This window comes from Onychostoma macrolepis, chromosome 23 (assembly GCF_012432095.1).
Source record: "Onychostoma macrolepis isolate SWU-2019 chromosome 23, ASM1243209v1, whole genome shotgun sequence".
Taxonomy (NCBI): domain Eukaryota; kingdom Metazoa; phylum Chordata; class Actinopteri; order Cypriniformes; family Cyprinidae; genus Onychostoma; species Onychostoma macrolepis.
Genome location: NC_081177.1, coordinates 2,811,733 through 2,826,690, shown reverse-complemented (window position 1 = coordinate 2,826,690; position 14,958 = coordinate 2,811,733). Strand labels below are relative to the sequence as shown.

General features: G+C 33.0%; 1 protein-coding gene across 2 annotated transcripts in view; it reads left to right on the top strand.

Annotated features, from left to right (window-relative positions):
• The window catches only part of LOC131532663 (collagen alpha-1(XXIV) chain-like), a 109,321-nt gene that overhangs the window by 60,425 nt on the left and 33,938 nt on the right, over positions 1-14,958 (top strand). For both annotated transcript variants that reach the window (XR_009268939.1, XM_058764506.1), the window contains exons 18-31: positions 995-1,048; positions 1,190-1,243; positions 2,542-2,595; positions 2,853-2,906; positions 4,239-4,283; positions 4,402-4,455; positions 4,738-4,782; positions 9,172-9,225; positions 9,409-9,462; positions 10,111-10,164; positions 10,279-10,332; positions 14,170-14,223; positions 14,538-14,582; positions 14,819-14,863. Coding sequence is in view for 1 of the 2 variants with exons in the window: in XM_058764506.1 (XP_058620489.1) it covers positions 995-1,048; positions 1,190-1,243; positions 2,542-2,595; positions 2,853-2,906; positions 4,239-4,283; positions 4,402-4,455; positions 4,738-4,782; positions 9,172-9,225; positions 9,409-9,462; positions 10,111-10,164; positions 10,279-10,332; positions 14,170-14,223; positions 14,538-14,582; positions 14,819-14,863 (720 nt within the window). In the remaining variant the exon portion in view is untranslated. The remainder of the gene's footprint in view (positions 1-994; positions 1,049-1,189; positions 1,244-2,541; positions 2,596-2,852; positions 2,907-4,238; positions 4,284-4,401; positions 4,456-4,737; positions 4,783-9,171; positions 9,226-9,408; positions 9,463-10,110; positions 10,165-10,278; positions 10,333-14,169; positions 14,224-14,537; positions 14,583-14,818; positions 14,864-14,958) is intronic.

The window sequence follows — 14,958 nt, the reverse complement described above, 5'->3', positions numbered from 1 at the left end:
GTCAGATTTGTGCTCTTAAAACGTCATGGCATAGTTTATTATTAACTATTTGCATCTATTTAAATAATAAATTGTTTTATATTATTTGTATTATTTTTATACAATTTATATTTAGCATGGTTTTTATTGCTATTTAAATAGAATAACATTTCAATTTTTAATTATTATATTATTTTTATTTATTTATTATTTTATTTATATATCCATATTCATCATAAAATTAAAATAAATTGTGTTTTGCTATAGAAAATGAAGTCTATTTTTAGGAAATATATATATATATATATATATATGTGTGTGTGTGTGTGTGTGTGTGTGTGTGTGTGTGTGTGTGTGTGTGTGTGTTTGTTTTAAAAATAACAATATAACAATAAAATTGTGATATATATCACATTTTAATTTTTATATTCTTAAAATATTATAAATCTTTTAATTACTAAAACAATAGTTTAAATTATTACAGAGATTCTTTTCGATTATCATATAGATATTTTAACTTTTTTAAATGTACTTTTAACTGCCTAGAATAAGCATAGCTCTGTTCATTGCGAAAACAATAAAATTTATTCCTTTAAAAAAATGTGAACAAGGTTAAAATATGACTAGCTGGGTAACAAGCAATATTCAGTGAGTTAAAATGTATGAGACTGAAACAATTTTGATTTATTAATGATAAATATATTAAGCTGGTTATTGTTTGTTTAAAACACATTCAGTATAGTAGCAGTCCTATTACAGAAATCTGTATGACTGACAAATATGAATCATATTAAGTTTAAATAGTGGAATGCAAATGGATGGACATTTTATATGTAATTCATATACAAAAATTGTACATATTTTTGGAGTGAGGCATCTGAAAATATCACGAGCTACTGGTTAAGTGATGGAGATTTGTTGGTCTGAATGTGTGGGAATGCTGTGCATGTAGATGGATTGGGTGGTTTATGCAGACAGCGAGGAGACTTGTGTTTCGTTTGTGTCTCTCTTCCAGGGGACGGCTGGTAATCCAGGCCCGACAGGACCACGTGGAAAACCAGGACCTCTCGTAAGACCACTTGAGTTCAATACAAATGCTGTCGATTGTCAGTAAACCAGCAAATCTGGTTAGAAATCTGAGAGAGACTGAACTATGATCTCTTTTGATGTATGTATATGATGTTTATGGTTGATATTCTCTCTCTGAAAGGGGAAAACAGGTGACCGGGGACCACAGGGGCCTCCGGGGCCACCAGGACCTGAGGTGAGAACCAGAGCTCAAGAAAAATGTCAGGATTGTGTGGAGGTTTGGTTTTGATTGAGTCAGGAACAAATATCCAGTTTGTTTGTAATGTAAATCAATGAGATCTTTATAACAGTAGAGCAGACACTGACATAAAATGATCTAAATGTCAGGTCACTCTATATCTCCAATAATATGTCTTAGTAAGATGAGATTTAAACGATCCAAACATATAATGCAATGCAATCCAATGCTGATTGAGAGATGAAGAAATAAACGCTCCTCAGAAGATGTGAGATGAAGATCATTCCTCCGCTGAGGAACAGTGAAAGTAAAGCTTCCGGATACAAACGCTCCTCATTTTTCTAAAAAATGATTGATGGAGAATCAAGTAAAGCTGAGCTGCTTCAGTCCAGCAAGTGTTCATCTGGAAATATGACTACTACAGATATTCTGACGTTTACTTGATCAAAATCAGAAGATTTCACATCAAATGCTTCTCACAGACTAAAGAATATTGCAAATAAGCAGATGAAATCAATTGACTTACTTATTTCTGCACTGATTTTGAGAAGAATGTCAATAATTGTATTGGTTATGTTTAAATTTGCTGAAATATTTGGAGCAGACTTGAGAGCGACGCTCTTATTAGATCAGTGCATGTGGCCGTCAGACGCTCAAAACCTTCGGTACAACAAAGCATTAATCACATTAGAGCTGTTTATAGTCTCCGATAAATAGCCTGAATTGTGTCTTTTTTGGAAGGCATGTCTACTTCCTTGTTATTTGTGTTGATTTTTGCGTTTGTCTTTTGTTAATTCCGAACACGATCATGGCTCGTCGCAGCTTTATCAGAGTAAACGCAGAAGCATCTGTGCGGCAAATGGATGAAACTCATCCAGCGCAAGAGTTTAACGTCCCGCGTGCTAGTTTGATAGCAACTAGGTGGCTAGGAAGTTGCCCTCTAGTGGCACTTCTGTGTTATTTCATGCTCATGTCATGCTGTAGCTACATTCCTGCCTGCAAATTAATTTCATTATCATTTCTAAGGAACTGTTTGGAGCAATATCCTTCTTATAAGTCAACAAGAACTTGACATAACTTTTTTTTACTTTTGTTAATGCATGTTCCTGATTATTATTATTATTGTTATTAAATATATACTATTAGTATAAAAATAAAAAAGAATTTTATTATAAATGATATTTATTATAATTACAATTAATTAATAATTTATATATGTAAATATATAAATATGTATATAGAGTGTAAAGTTAAGCTCATAATGCATTCTTTGTGTTTTTCTCCATGTTTTATAGGGTTTCCCAGGAGACATTGGTGCACCAGGACCCAACGGCCCCCTGGGACCAAAGGTACACATGTTCTCTAATTAAAATCATGACTTTCTAGAAAGCTGCCTACCTAGACGCCTATACAACATCATATTTGTTCCAAAAGGTGGGCATCAATCTTATGCTGCCTTCTGAGGTTTTAGGTTTAGTTTCACTCATGGTGCTGCCTCAATAGTAGACAGCTCACCCAATATGTTTCTGAGTCTTTGAATGAAAGACATGTTTTTCCCAGTGTTCCTCACTGCACAGAATCTGTGTGTGTGTGTGTGTGTGTTTAGGGTATTCAAGGAGCCCGGGGCCCCCAGGGACCACCAGGGCCAAAAGGAACAGAGGTAAACAGTTAATCTCCAATCTCACACACCAGTCTTTCTTTCTGTCTGTCCATCTATCTATCTATCTATCTATCTATCTATCTATCTATCTATCTATCTATCTATCTATCTATCTATCTATCTATCTATCTATCTATCTATCTATCTATCTATCTATCTATCTATCTATCTATCTATCTATCTATCCTCTGTCTTTCTGTCTTTCTGTCTGTCTGCCTGTCTGCCTGCCTGCTTGTCTGTCCATCTGTCCGTCTGTCCGTCCATCCATCTATCTATCTATCTATCTATCTATCTATCTATCTATCTATCTATCTATCTATCTATCTATCTATCTATCTATCTATCTATCTATCTATCTATCTATCTATCTATCTATCTATCTATCTATCTATCTATCTATCTATCTATCCCTCTGTCTGTCTGTCTGTTTGTCTGTCTGTCCATCTATCTATCTATCTATCTATCTATCTATCTATCTATCTATCTATCTATCTATCTATCTATCTATCTATCTATCTATCTATCTATCTATCTATCTATCTATCTATCTATCTATCTATCTATCTATCTATCTATCTATCTATCTATCTATCTATCCCTCTGTCTTTCTGTCTTTCTGTCTGTCTGCCTGTCTGCCTGCCTGCTTGTCTGTCCATCTGTCCGTCTGTCCGTCCATCCATCTATCTATCTATCTATCTATCTATCTATCTATCTATCTATCTATCTATCTATCTATCTATCTATCTATCTATCTATCTATCTATCTATCTATCTATCTATCTATCTATCTATCTATCTATCTATCTATCTATCTATCTATCTATCTATCTATCCTCTGTCTTTCTGTCTTTCTGTCTTTCTGTCTTTCTGTCTTTCTGTCTTTCTGTCTTTCTGTCTTTCTGTCTTTCTGTCTTTCTGTCTTTCTGTCTTTCTGTCTTTCTGTCTTTCTGTCTTTCTGTCTTTCTGTCTTTCTGTCTTTCTGTCTTTCTGTCTTTCTGTCTGTCTGCCTGTCTGCCTGCCTGCTTGTCTGTCCATCTGTCCGTCTGTCCGTCCATCCATCTATCTATCTATCTGTCTATCTGTCTATCAGTCTATCAGTCTGTCAGAGTGTGTATAGTGGTATAAAGTGAGTGAAATCTACTCTGCAGTAGAATAGAGCTGCAGTAGAGACAGTTCAGTAATGTTCTTCTGCTCTTCTTTCATCGCCTCGTTTCTTTACGAGATTGTGGTGTGATGTGTACAGTGAGGGAATGTTATCTTGTCTACGGGCGATGTTCTGTGGGATTTGTTCACTGAATGTTTACTAAACCGATTCCTTGTGTGTTTCTCCAGGGAGACGAAGGCCCCCCGGGTCCACCTGGAAAGCCTGGTCCCACTGTAAGTGTCTTTCTTTTTTAAGATTCATGTTTGTTTGTTGCTATTTGTTGTAAATGTATGCACGCAGAAGCATTTACAATTACACCTGTGTATGTGTGTGTATGTTCATCCACTACAGGGACGAATAGGTCGGAAGGGTTTCATCGGTGAACCAGGACCTGAAGGACTGAAGGTAAGTGTCTCATCACCAGCAGAAATGATCCCAGCTGTCCATCATCAAAAATGCAAAAAACCCAACGGCAGTCTTATATTCAGTATTTCCAAATGTTTCTGTGTGATTCTTCACATCACTCTCTGATTGGCCAGTATATCAACCATCCGTACTAATGTGAGATTGATCACAGATGATAAATTCATATTAGAGTTTGGTTTACAGTCATAGTTTCTTGATGATGCAAGTGTTTCATTTGTGTTTTGATGTTCATTTATTTCTCTTTTTTCTTTCTGTTCCCAGGGAGAAATTGGTGACCCAGGGAATCCTGGGAAACACGGCCCCCCTGTAAGTACAAATATCTATCTATCTATCTATCTATCTATCTATCTATCTATCTATCTATCTATCTATCTATCTATCTATCTATCTATCTATCTATCTATCTATCTATCTATCTATCTATCTATCTATCTATCTATCTATCTATCTATCTATCTATCTATCTATCTATCTATCTATCTGTCTGTCTGTCTGTCTATTCATCTGTCTGTCTATCTATCTATCTAATTGTCTGTCTTTCTGTCCATCTATCTATCCGTCTGTCTATCTATCTATCTATCTATCTATCTATCTATCTATCTATCTATCTATCTATCTATCTATCTATCTATCTATCTATCTATCTATCTATCTATCTATCTATCTATCTATCTATCTATCTATCTATCTATCTGTCTGTCTGTCCGTCCGTCTGTCTGTCCGTCTGTCCGTCCGTCCGTCCGTCCGTCCGTCCATCCGTCCATCCATCCATCCATCCATCCATCCGTGTTTTTGTTAAAAATATTGTTACGCTGATTGAACTCTTAGTTATGATGTTTTTTGTTGAATCACTGTTTTCCGTTTCACAGTTGTGAAGTTTCATTGAGCAAACGTGTTTGTTTTCCTGTTGTGTGTTTGTTTATGCTCTTGTAAAACCAGAGAGGATCTAATGCTGTGTGAGAAAACAGAGCTTTAAAAAGAGCCTTTTAATGCGTTTCATGAGAACTTCCTCCCTCTCTTGAACTTCTTCAGAGAGATTTAGGACACACACAGCGATTGCCCTTGGAAAAACGTTTATCCCGCGGTTTCTCTCCATCTTCCGATGGGAAGACGAGACTGCATTCGCGTCTCTGTGAGGAGGATTTGCTTTAGATACGACACAGAAAACATGTGCGCTGTATTTCTGTGATGATCTCAGTCATAATATTTGCATTCTGGTTTGTGTTCGTCTATAGTGTACGAGCTCACATATGTGATGCATTAGAGATCAGCCGCAGAAAATCTGCACAGGGGCCCCGACGGCCCCACTTCAAGAACAGCAATCTGGAGAACACAAGGTCTTTAATGAATGCATGACATCACTTTCCAAATGAACAGGACAAGATCAAGACAGAGGGGGAAATGGTTTAAATCTGCAGATTAGTTGCTGAAGCTCTCAACCTCTTTAAGTCCTTCACACTAACTCTGACTTTTCAGCACAAAATCTTGCAGATTAAAAGTTGAAAGTCATTATTGGTTCTTCAGAGCAGTATTTTAATCTCTGGGTTTTTCCGCTAACAGGACATTTGGCATTTTTTATTGCCATCACATATTTTAATAATCATCCTAAATTAGATGTAATTTGAAAGCTTAAACACTCGTTTTTGGACATTTTGTTACCGTGGAAATGGTACTTTAAAAACCTTTAGCAGGCTCTTCCTTCTATTGTGCAGTGTCTAGTGTCAAATGCAAAATTTTCTATAATAATTTATAATCAAAACTTTTGCTAATTTTGACAACTAATTTAGAAATGTCTGAAGCCTCAAGGTGCTATATTTGGTGGTTAAATATTGTAGTAGAACTAACATTGTGATAGAAATGTAGAAATTTGTTACAGGAATATGCATTAAAAAAAATCAATGGAGTTTGGGTGTCACCTGGTGGCTATTTTTGTTATAGCACCTAAACAAAATCTTACAGGAACCTAAATTTTCATATCGACTTCAAATTTGGAACATAATTTAATTAGACATATGGCTTTAATTTTATAGCAAAAGTAGGTTTCAAAATATTTTGTAAAATATTTATTTGATATAAAAATTAAAAGAACACTACAATTTCTTTACAGTAAATTTAAACTTCTATAACATTTTTAATGTCTTTCTATTTTTTGATATAATTGTTGCCTGTTTTTAAGTGTGATACAGAATGGCGTTTCTTTCATTTCTTGTAGCTTCATCTTCATCCAGCAGACGGCAGTGGAACATGGATTTCAGTTAACGTTAGGATTGATATAAAGCTAAAATCATTCAGCAAGCATTTTCTCTGAGGACTCCGAGTAAAGGAATCGTTTCAGGTGTAATCAAAAAGTAGCTGCTGAATGATGCAAATGATTTTATATGGCTTTTGACGTGTCTAGAGTGTTTTTAGCTGCAGAATATCCATCCTCTGAGGTTTGGATGAAACATTTTGATGTAGTGACTGTTACAGAAGATCTATGTACTGCTGGCTGTCGCTCGGCTCTTCCAGGAAAATATGGAAAGCCTCGTCAATCCCGGCGTGCACTCGGTGTCTCTCCTGAAGAACATCTGTGGCGTCTGGCATGCTTTCAGAAAGCTCATTATTTTATTTCTTGTTTCTCCAGAATCCCCTTGTAGTTCATTCTTATGTAATATGTCCGGAGGTATAGAAATATAGAAATGAATGTGGACAGCAGCTCAGATCATTTAATCTTGGAGGAGTTTCATGAGTAATTCGTTTTTGATTGCCGATTTTGGCATCGTTGCAAATCTGAACACAGTTTGAGACTGTTTTTTTTATTTCTTTTTAAAACAGTAAACCACTATATAAATTATAAATTATATATAAATTCTATCAACAATAAACCACACACCACAGTTCAAAAGTTTTTTTTAAAGAAATTAATACTTTTATTCAGCAAGGACGCATTAAATCAAAAGTGACAGTAAAGACATTTATAATGTTACTAAAGATTCTAATGAATATTTCAAATAAATGCTGCTCTTTTGAGCTTTGTTAATCAAAAACAATCCCAGATTTCCACTGAAATACGACGCAGAAAAAACTCTTTTCAACACTAGAACATGACTGGTGTAATGGCTGCTGAAAATTCAGCTTTGCATCACAGAAATCAATTATATTTCACAATATATTCAAATACAAATACTGTTTTCCTGTATTTTTAGTCAAATAAATGCAGCCTTTATCTTGAGCAATTTATTAACACTTTGCCTCCAAACCCTTACAATAATGTTCTTTGTTTTTGAAATTGAAAATGGGGAATGACCTGCATGAAACATTGACATGGAAAACTTTGTAGGCGCTTCAGTCAGACGAGCCAAAGATATCTGATGTAATGATTGTTCTGTGACAAATGAACTGTCAGAGGGACGTCGAATGCTTCGGAAAGTTCCCCAGGGCTGATGGTGCATGCTGGGAATTGTCCCAAAAATGTACTTGTACTGTACCAACTTACATGGAAGCGATGGAAAATCCTGTACAGGAGTGTGACGTTCCACATCTGTGATGATTTATGAGTGCTGGGAGTGTAAATGCACATTGAGTTCATTGTGTTTAGTGCGGCGCTGGAAACAGAGCTTTATTTAATCCACACTGTCATAATACATCAATTTGTTGTCAACAAGATGGATGTGAGCAGTTTAGCATGTTAGTAAATGTCTGTGGAATCATTACAGATCATTATAATCAGTGTGTGAAGATGTCTTAAAGAGACAGTTCACCCCAAAATGAGAATTCAGTCATCATTTACTCACCCTCATGTATTACTTACTTTCTACCGTTCAATTCATTTAAACTATCACTCTCCAAAAATACCATAAAAGCATCCTAACATTCATCCATCAGATTCATATTTTTCAAGTCCTCTGAAGTCATATGATGCAAATCTCAGTTGCACTTGTATTTAATTACAAAATAGCATCTTTAGATGTGCCGTGACTTGTTTAATGTCATTGGTTCACAAAGCATTTGTAAAAAAAATTTTTAAATTAGTGAATTTCACTAAATTGTGAATTTATGGCTATGAGAGGTCTTAAAGACTAAATATGGTCAATACCTAAAGCTATCATATGGATTAGAATATAGTGCATGAGTCATATTATATTATATTATATTATATTATATTATATTATATTATATTATATTATATTATATTATATTATATTATATTATATTATATTATATTATATTATATTATATTATATTATCCCCAAGGCTGCATTTATTTAAATCCTGTGGAAACAGAATTCACAGATGAATAGAAAGTTAAAAAATATTTTGTAACATTATTAATTATCAATGTTGATCAATTTAATGCATCCTTGATGAATACAAGTACTAATTACTTTAAAAACATTTTGCTGACCTTAAACTTTTAAACTGTTGTAATTATATTATATTATATTATTATATTATATTATATTATATTATATTATATTATATTATATTATATTATATTATATTATATTATATTATATTATATTATATTATATTATATTATATTATATTATATTATATTATATTATATTATATTATATTATATTATATTCACACACACATCCATGGACTCTTGTAAAGCAATTCTTCAGTTCCTGTCTGAACGCTTTCCAAAATCTGACATGAGGAATGCAGGAGTGTGTGTGTGTTTAACCAGCTCTTGTTCTCTGTGTTGTTCAGGGTCTGGTGGGACTGATTGGGATAACCGGAGTGATCGGACAACCTGGAGAAAAGGTAAAACCAAGACAGAGTCTGCATCTTAAACCACACAAGCGTCATGATCCACATTTACTCAGTGTTACTTGATTTCTGCTAGAAAATCTCTTTATTAAACATGACGGTGTACAGTGAAACCTGATTTTAGATTGAAATAGATCTGAAAATGTAATTATGTTTGTGTTTTTAATTATTCTTCAGGGTGATCGAGGTCCTCCTGGTCCTTTGGGTCCTCCAGGAGAGAAAGGTTCAACAGTAAGAACTTATTTCACATTAGTAAACATATATTAAAATGCATTGCACTGCAAAAAATTATATTCTTACTCATTATTTTTGTCTTGTTTTCCAGTAAAACATCTAAACATTCTTAAATCAAGATTCATTTACTTCAGAAGCCAAATAACATAAGATTTTAAGTCTTATTTAAAAAAACTGAAAAAAGTGTGTTCATGCTTAAAAGAAGAAACATTTTTCTGACCAGATCATTCTTAAATGAATAACAACAACAACAAAAAAAACCTTACAGACTCCAAATTTAATTTTATTTGATCTTATTTTATTTATTAAAAGCATTCTTAATTCTTCAAATAATACATCATTTTACACAAGTATACACATTATGAGAGTGTTTAGATATTTGTACTGAAAAACAAGGCAAAAATATTGAGAAAGAACATAATTAATAATGATAAACTCTTTCGTGAAATACCAGCAGAACGAATCGTTTCTTGTATGTAAATTGTTGTGTGATGCAAAACGTGTGTAAATCATTTGTGAACACATTTAGAACAGATTTCTGTAGAAATCATTTATAAAACTGAGTTAGTCCAATCTGAATTTGTTCACTAGTTAGTTGGGTCACTGGTTAGTGGGATTATGGTGTTAACCGTGTGTCTGTTTAAGGGGTATCCGGGTCTTCCAGGAGGTCCTGGGGATTTCGGCCCGCAAGGTCCACCTGTAAGTTTACCCATGATCCTCTGCGGTTTGAGATGCAGATTTTGGTTTGAAAGATTGAGATTGAGAGTAACTTTCCACTTGAAATCTGAAACTTTACTGTTTTTTTTTTTCAAGGGTCCACAAGGGCCGAGAGGAGAAGCAGGTGTTTCCGGGCCGAAAGGACGAAGGGTAAGATGACTAGTGAAAGAAATGAATGCTTTTTTTGTTTAGCTAATGATGTCAATGCAGCTAGAACAAAGCAAACAGGAATCTGAACTGGAGTAGAGAGATTCGATTGGTGGAAACCTTTGATTGACAGCGGATTTGGCCTATAAGCTCATTTGTGTGATTGTTACCAAGAAATAACCAGGTGTTTCAACTCAGATTTATAAGACACAGACGAAATGATAATTTAATATAATTAAATATTTTAATATAAAGAAAATTAGGCATTTTTTAAAAAGACCATTAATATTGTGTTGCTTTGTGGCTGTATTTTTTATAACAATTCATTATTGAAAATAATGTCACATTGCAAAAAAATTCTTAATGATCCTAAAAATGCTTAAGGCTAATGATTCAGCTCTCTATCTGTTCAGTGTGGTTAGAAGTTTTAGTGTTTTGTTTTTTTTTTTGGTTTTTTTTCCCTGACCGAGTGAATTGTGTTTCTAGATAAACCACAGGGACCTCTAGTGGTCAAAACGAATATGTCGTCTGTATGCACCTGACCAATATAAACACAGTCACCACTGATGGTCTTTATTTCACACTTATTTGAGAGGCTAATACATCTGAATCCAAAATATAAATACATTTGTATTTAATTTTATGTCAATTTTATTTTCCTTTTCTTTTTTTTAATTTAAATTTTTGTTGAAAATTTGGTAATTAAGTTTTTGTCATTTTTATTAGTTTTTGTTCTTAAAAATAGATTTTCAAAGTTGTAAATGAAACAAAGGTCATTGGAGTACATTTTACAAAAAAAGAAAAAAAAAGAAATACTATTTCATTTTATCTACCTCAAAATTTCACATTTAATTCAATGTGTTTCTTGGTGTTACTACAATTATTTTTCAGTGTATGTAGTTTTTGTTAAACTTTAGTTTTTTAGTTTTAGTTTATTTAGTTATTTTCGTACTTAAACTAAATGAAAATGAGAATAGTTGAAATATAATATATATTTTTAAATGTTTTATTTTATTTCCAGTAATGAAGATGTTTTAGTTAATGATAATAACCATGATGCTACAGAATGATTTCTGGATTACTTTTACATTTTAATATTTATGTTTATATTAATTTCTATATTTTTATTTATATTATTTGTATTTTTACATTATTTATATTCTGATTTACTTTTTTCTGAATAAAGCTGGCAGAATAACTTTTTTTTTTGAACATTTAAAGTGTTTAATGTATGTAACAAAAAGTAACTGTCTTATAAGTACAGTAGCAGAAACAGCTGGTTTAATTAATAACAGGTCACCGTGAGGGTAAATGTTTAAGGAAAACTCAATTACTTGCAGGAAAGCTTGACTAACATAATAAATGACAAAGAAAAAGAGCATGTTTGACGTGACACAGGATGAAGTCTGTCAGGGGCCACAGAAGCTGATGAAAAGAGGTTTGAGGTTCACGCCAAACTCTGCAATTAGCAGAACGTTCCCCTCCGTTCTGTTTATATAAAACAGAGCAGATCTGATTTTAATGATGGTGAGAACGGGCCGCTTCAAACCCCCTTGTGAAAACATGACAGACAGATCGCTTACACGTCCTGAACAGAGCGTTGAGAGTCTCCGTTCATGAACCCAAAGTCAACAGACGAGACTCTCTGGCTCTGTGCTTCTGCTCCAAAACCTAGTATGCATCTGCATAGACAGCTTTTAACACATTATAAGCATGTTCCAAATGCAGTGGCTATTCAATACATTATAGTGCCTTTTAAGATCCCTTATTTTGAATAAATACTAAGGCATTTTATTTGAGAATGCACTGCAACAAGCTCAGTCCAAGATTGTGGACAAAATAAGCACAATTTTGTTATAAAAATCCCTTTTATAATTCATTCAGTACTGAAAATGATAGATTGAATTGAATTGTTTAATGATATGTGATATTTGTATTTTTTGCTGTTATTTATATACTATTGTAGGTATATTATTTATGTACTATTATATTGTATTGAAAATTAGTTTTCATTTTCATTTTAGTGTAATTTTTATTAGTTTTGATATGTACTTTAATCATTTTTATTAGTTTTTCTTATTAATATTTATAATTAGCTTTAATTTATTTTCATTTTAAATGGAAGTTTTTTTGGTAATGTTGCTTTGTGCTTTTGTAATTTTTTATTATTTTTCTTTAAATATTTCTGTTTAGCTTTATTTTATTTAATTTTTGTAATATTGGTTCTTCAACATATTTTAGTTAGTTGCCAATGCGATATTTAATCAGAAGGTTGTTGTTTTTTTACGTTGCTGAAAGTTTTGATGTTAAGTTTAATAATACACTTTAAGTTCTCTAATATATTTTGTAATTTTCAAAAATGAGTTGCCAATGCAACAGTTTAAGTTACTGTACATTTTGATGATATAAGTTTATCATTTAATTGCTATTATATATATATATATATATATATATATATATATATATATATATTTTTTTTTTTTACTTTGTCAATTAATGAAAATTCTTTTTAAAAGTTTTAGTTTTAGTTCACAATAACATCGCTAACTTATACATATCGCATATTAGTAACATCCTAACACCAAACTATTATAATCAATAGTGAGTTGCATCTTTGTGAGCTTAAGTGGTCTATATAGTGTGGTAACTAATGAGGTTGCATGTTGGTTATGCTTACTGTATAGACAGTAGACAACAGACAGCGAAGCAGTTCACTAGATTCTGTAACAGATCCTCTCTTCTTTGGTTTGGTTTGGCTTGTCCTTGATTCCCGGTGTGTTTGGTCTGGCGTGAGGCGTCTCCGCTCTGTTGGCTCATTGATCAACCAGCTGGACTGTTTATAAGGATGAACTTGATGTAATAAATCTCATAGATTTTGGGCTGTTTGGCTTTTCATTACATGTTGTTTCAAACTAGAAGAAAGAAAACATCCAAAATACACTTTCAGGTTTATTTTACTGCACATTATCCATTTTTGCGTTTGTAAATTTCAGCTACAATACATATCTTTAAAAAAATGTTCCTCCACTTCAGCAGCACTTTCATTCACCAAACTAAGCAGTTTTATTTCTATCTATATTCTGAAGATTTTTACTGAGGGGTTTGTTCATATATCATTCACACTGATTTATACAATATTTTATCCCTAAAAACATGGTGATTTTTTTCTATATTATCTTTTATTGTTACTTTCATTCTTTTTTGCTGAATTTCATAGGTTTTAGTGAAAACAGAATCTTCTTTTAGACTAGTGGAAAGAAAATATCCAAAATACACATTAGAGTTTTTATTTTATTGCATATTATCTATTTGTGTCTGTAGATTTAAATGAAAAAAACATATCTTTAAAAGTTTTTTCTCCAGTTCAGCAGCACTTACACACACCAAACTTAACAGTTTTATTCCTCTCTATATTCTGAAGGTTTTTACTGAAGGGTTTGTTCATATATCATTCACCTGAGTTTATACAACAGTTTATTACTAAAAACATGGTGAAAATATATTTTTCTGGCTGCTGACAGTATTTTTCTGATTTATGGAGTGATGAAAAGAGATATCCAATATCCCCTCTACAAAAATGTTTAACTCTAATATGTCAACAAAATCAAACAAGAATTTTGAATCTGGCTTTATGCAATGTTCAGATTTATCTTCTGGAATTTTATGCAATTTAGTGCATATTCAATTAGATAATACATCATTTGCACATTTAAACATTTTAGAGAACTTCTAATATACTTTTTTTTGCCATTCTTAATGTAATTCATCAACTGGTAAGTATGGTGATATCTATTAGTTACATTTTTTACTCTGCTCACCTATTGTGTTTTTGTATTTTAGGGCCCGAGGGGACCTGACGGCCCTCCAGGAGAGCTGGGCCCTGAGGGCGTAAAGGTACCAGCGTCTCTACAGACCCAAAACATAAACACACATAGAGAATTATATAGCTATGTAAAAGGTAAAATCTTTTGTTCTGGGAAAACATTGTGATGACATCTATGTCTCTTTCTCTGTGTCGTACACCAACTTCCTGTTCCAATGGGAAATATATCACACAGGATAGAAAACTGCACTTTCATGGTGCCTTTCACACCACTGCAAAACCCAAAACAATTGCATTGTGATTTGCATTACAAAGCTACTCAGTGATTGTGATGAACAGACACACATCACACATGCTTGACAGCTCGACTGCTTTTGTTTTGCAGGGTGAAAAGGGGTCGCCAGGGAAAAATGGTGCTCCGGGATTCATCGTAAGTAACACTGAACACTTGAAAATCAAATCAAAATGTGAAATTTAGATTATATTTTCTCTAGATGTTAGAAGAATCTGACTAAATCTTCACTTGGGACGTTTTCATATGGAAAAACAGCTTCATTTCACATCATGTAGATTTCAATCGCAGACAGTTTTGAGCTCATTTTGGTTCAGAGGAGATCAGTAAGCTTCAGTTGAACTCTTTCATGTGTGTTTGTGTTTGTTTGGTAGGGTAAAGCTGGAGCTCCAGGGAAGAGAGGAGCAGCGGGAGCGCCTGTAAGTCTCATTCTAACAATTGTGGTGCAACCATCTTAATTTAAAAACACTTTATAATATAATATACTTTATTTATTTTTATTTTTTTTAAAGTA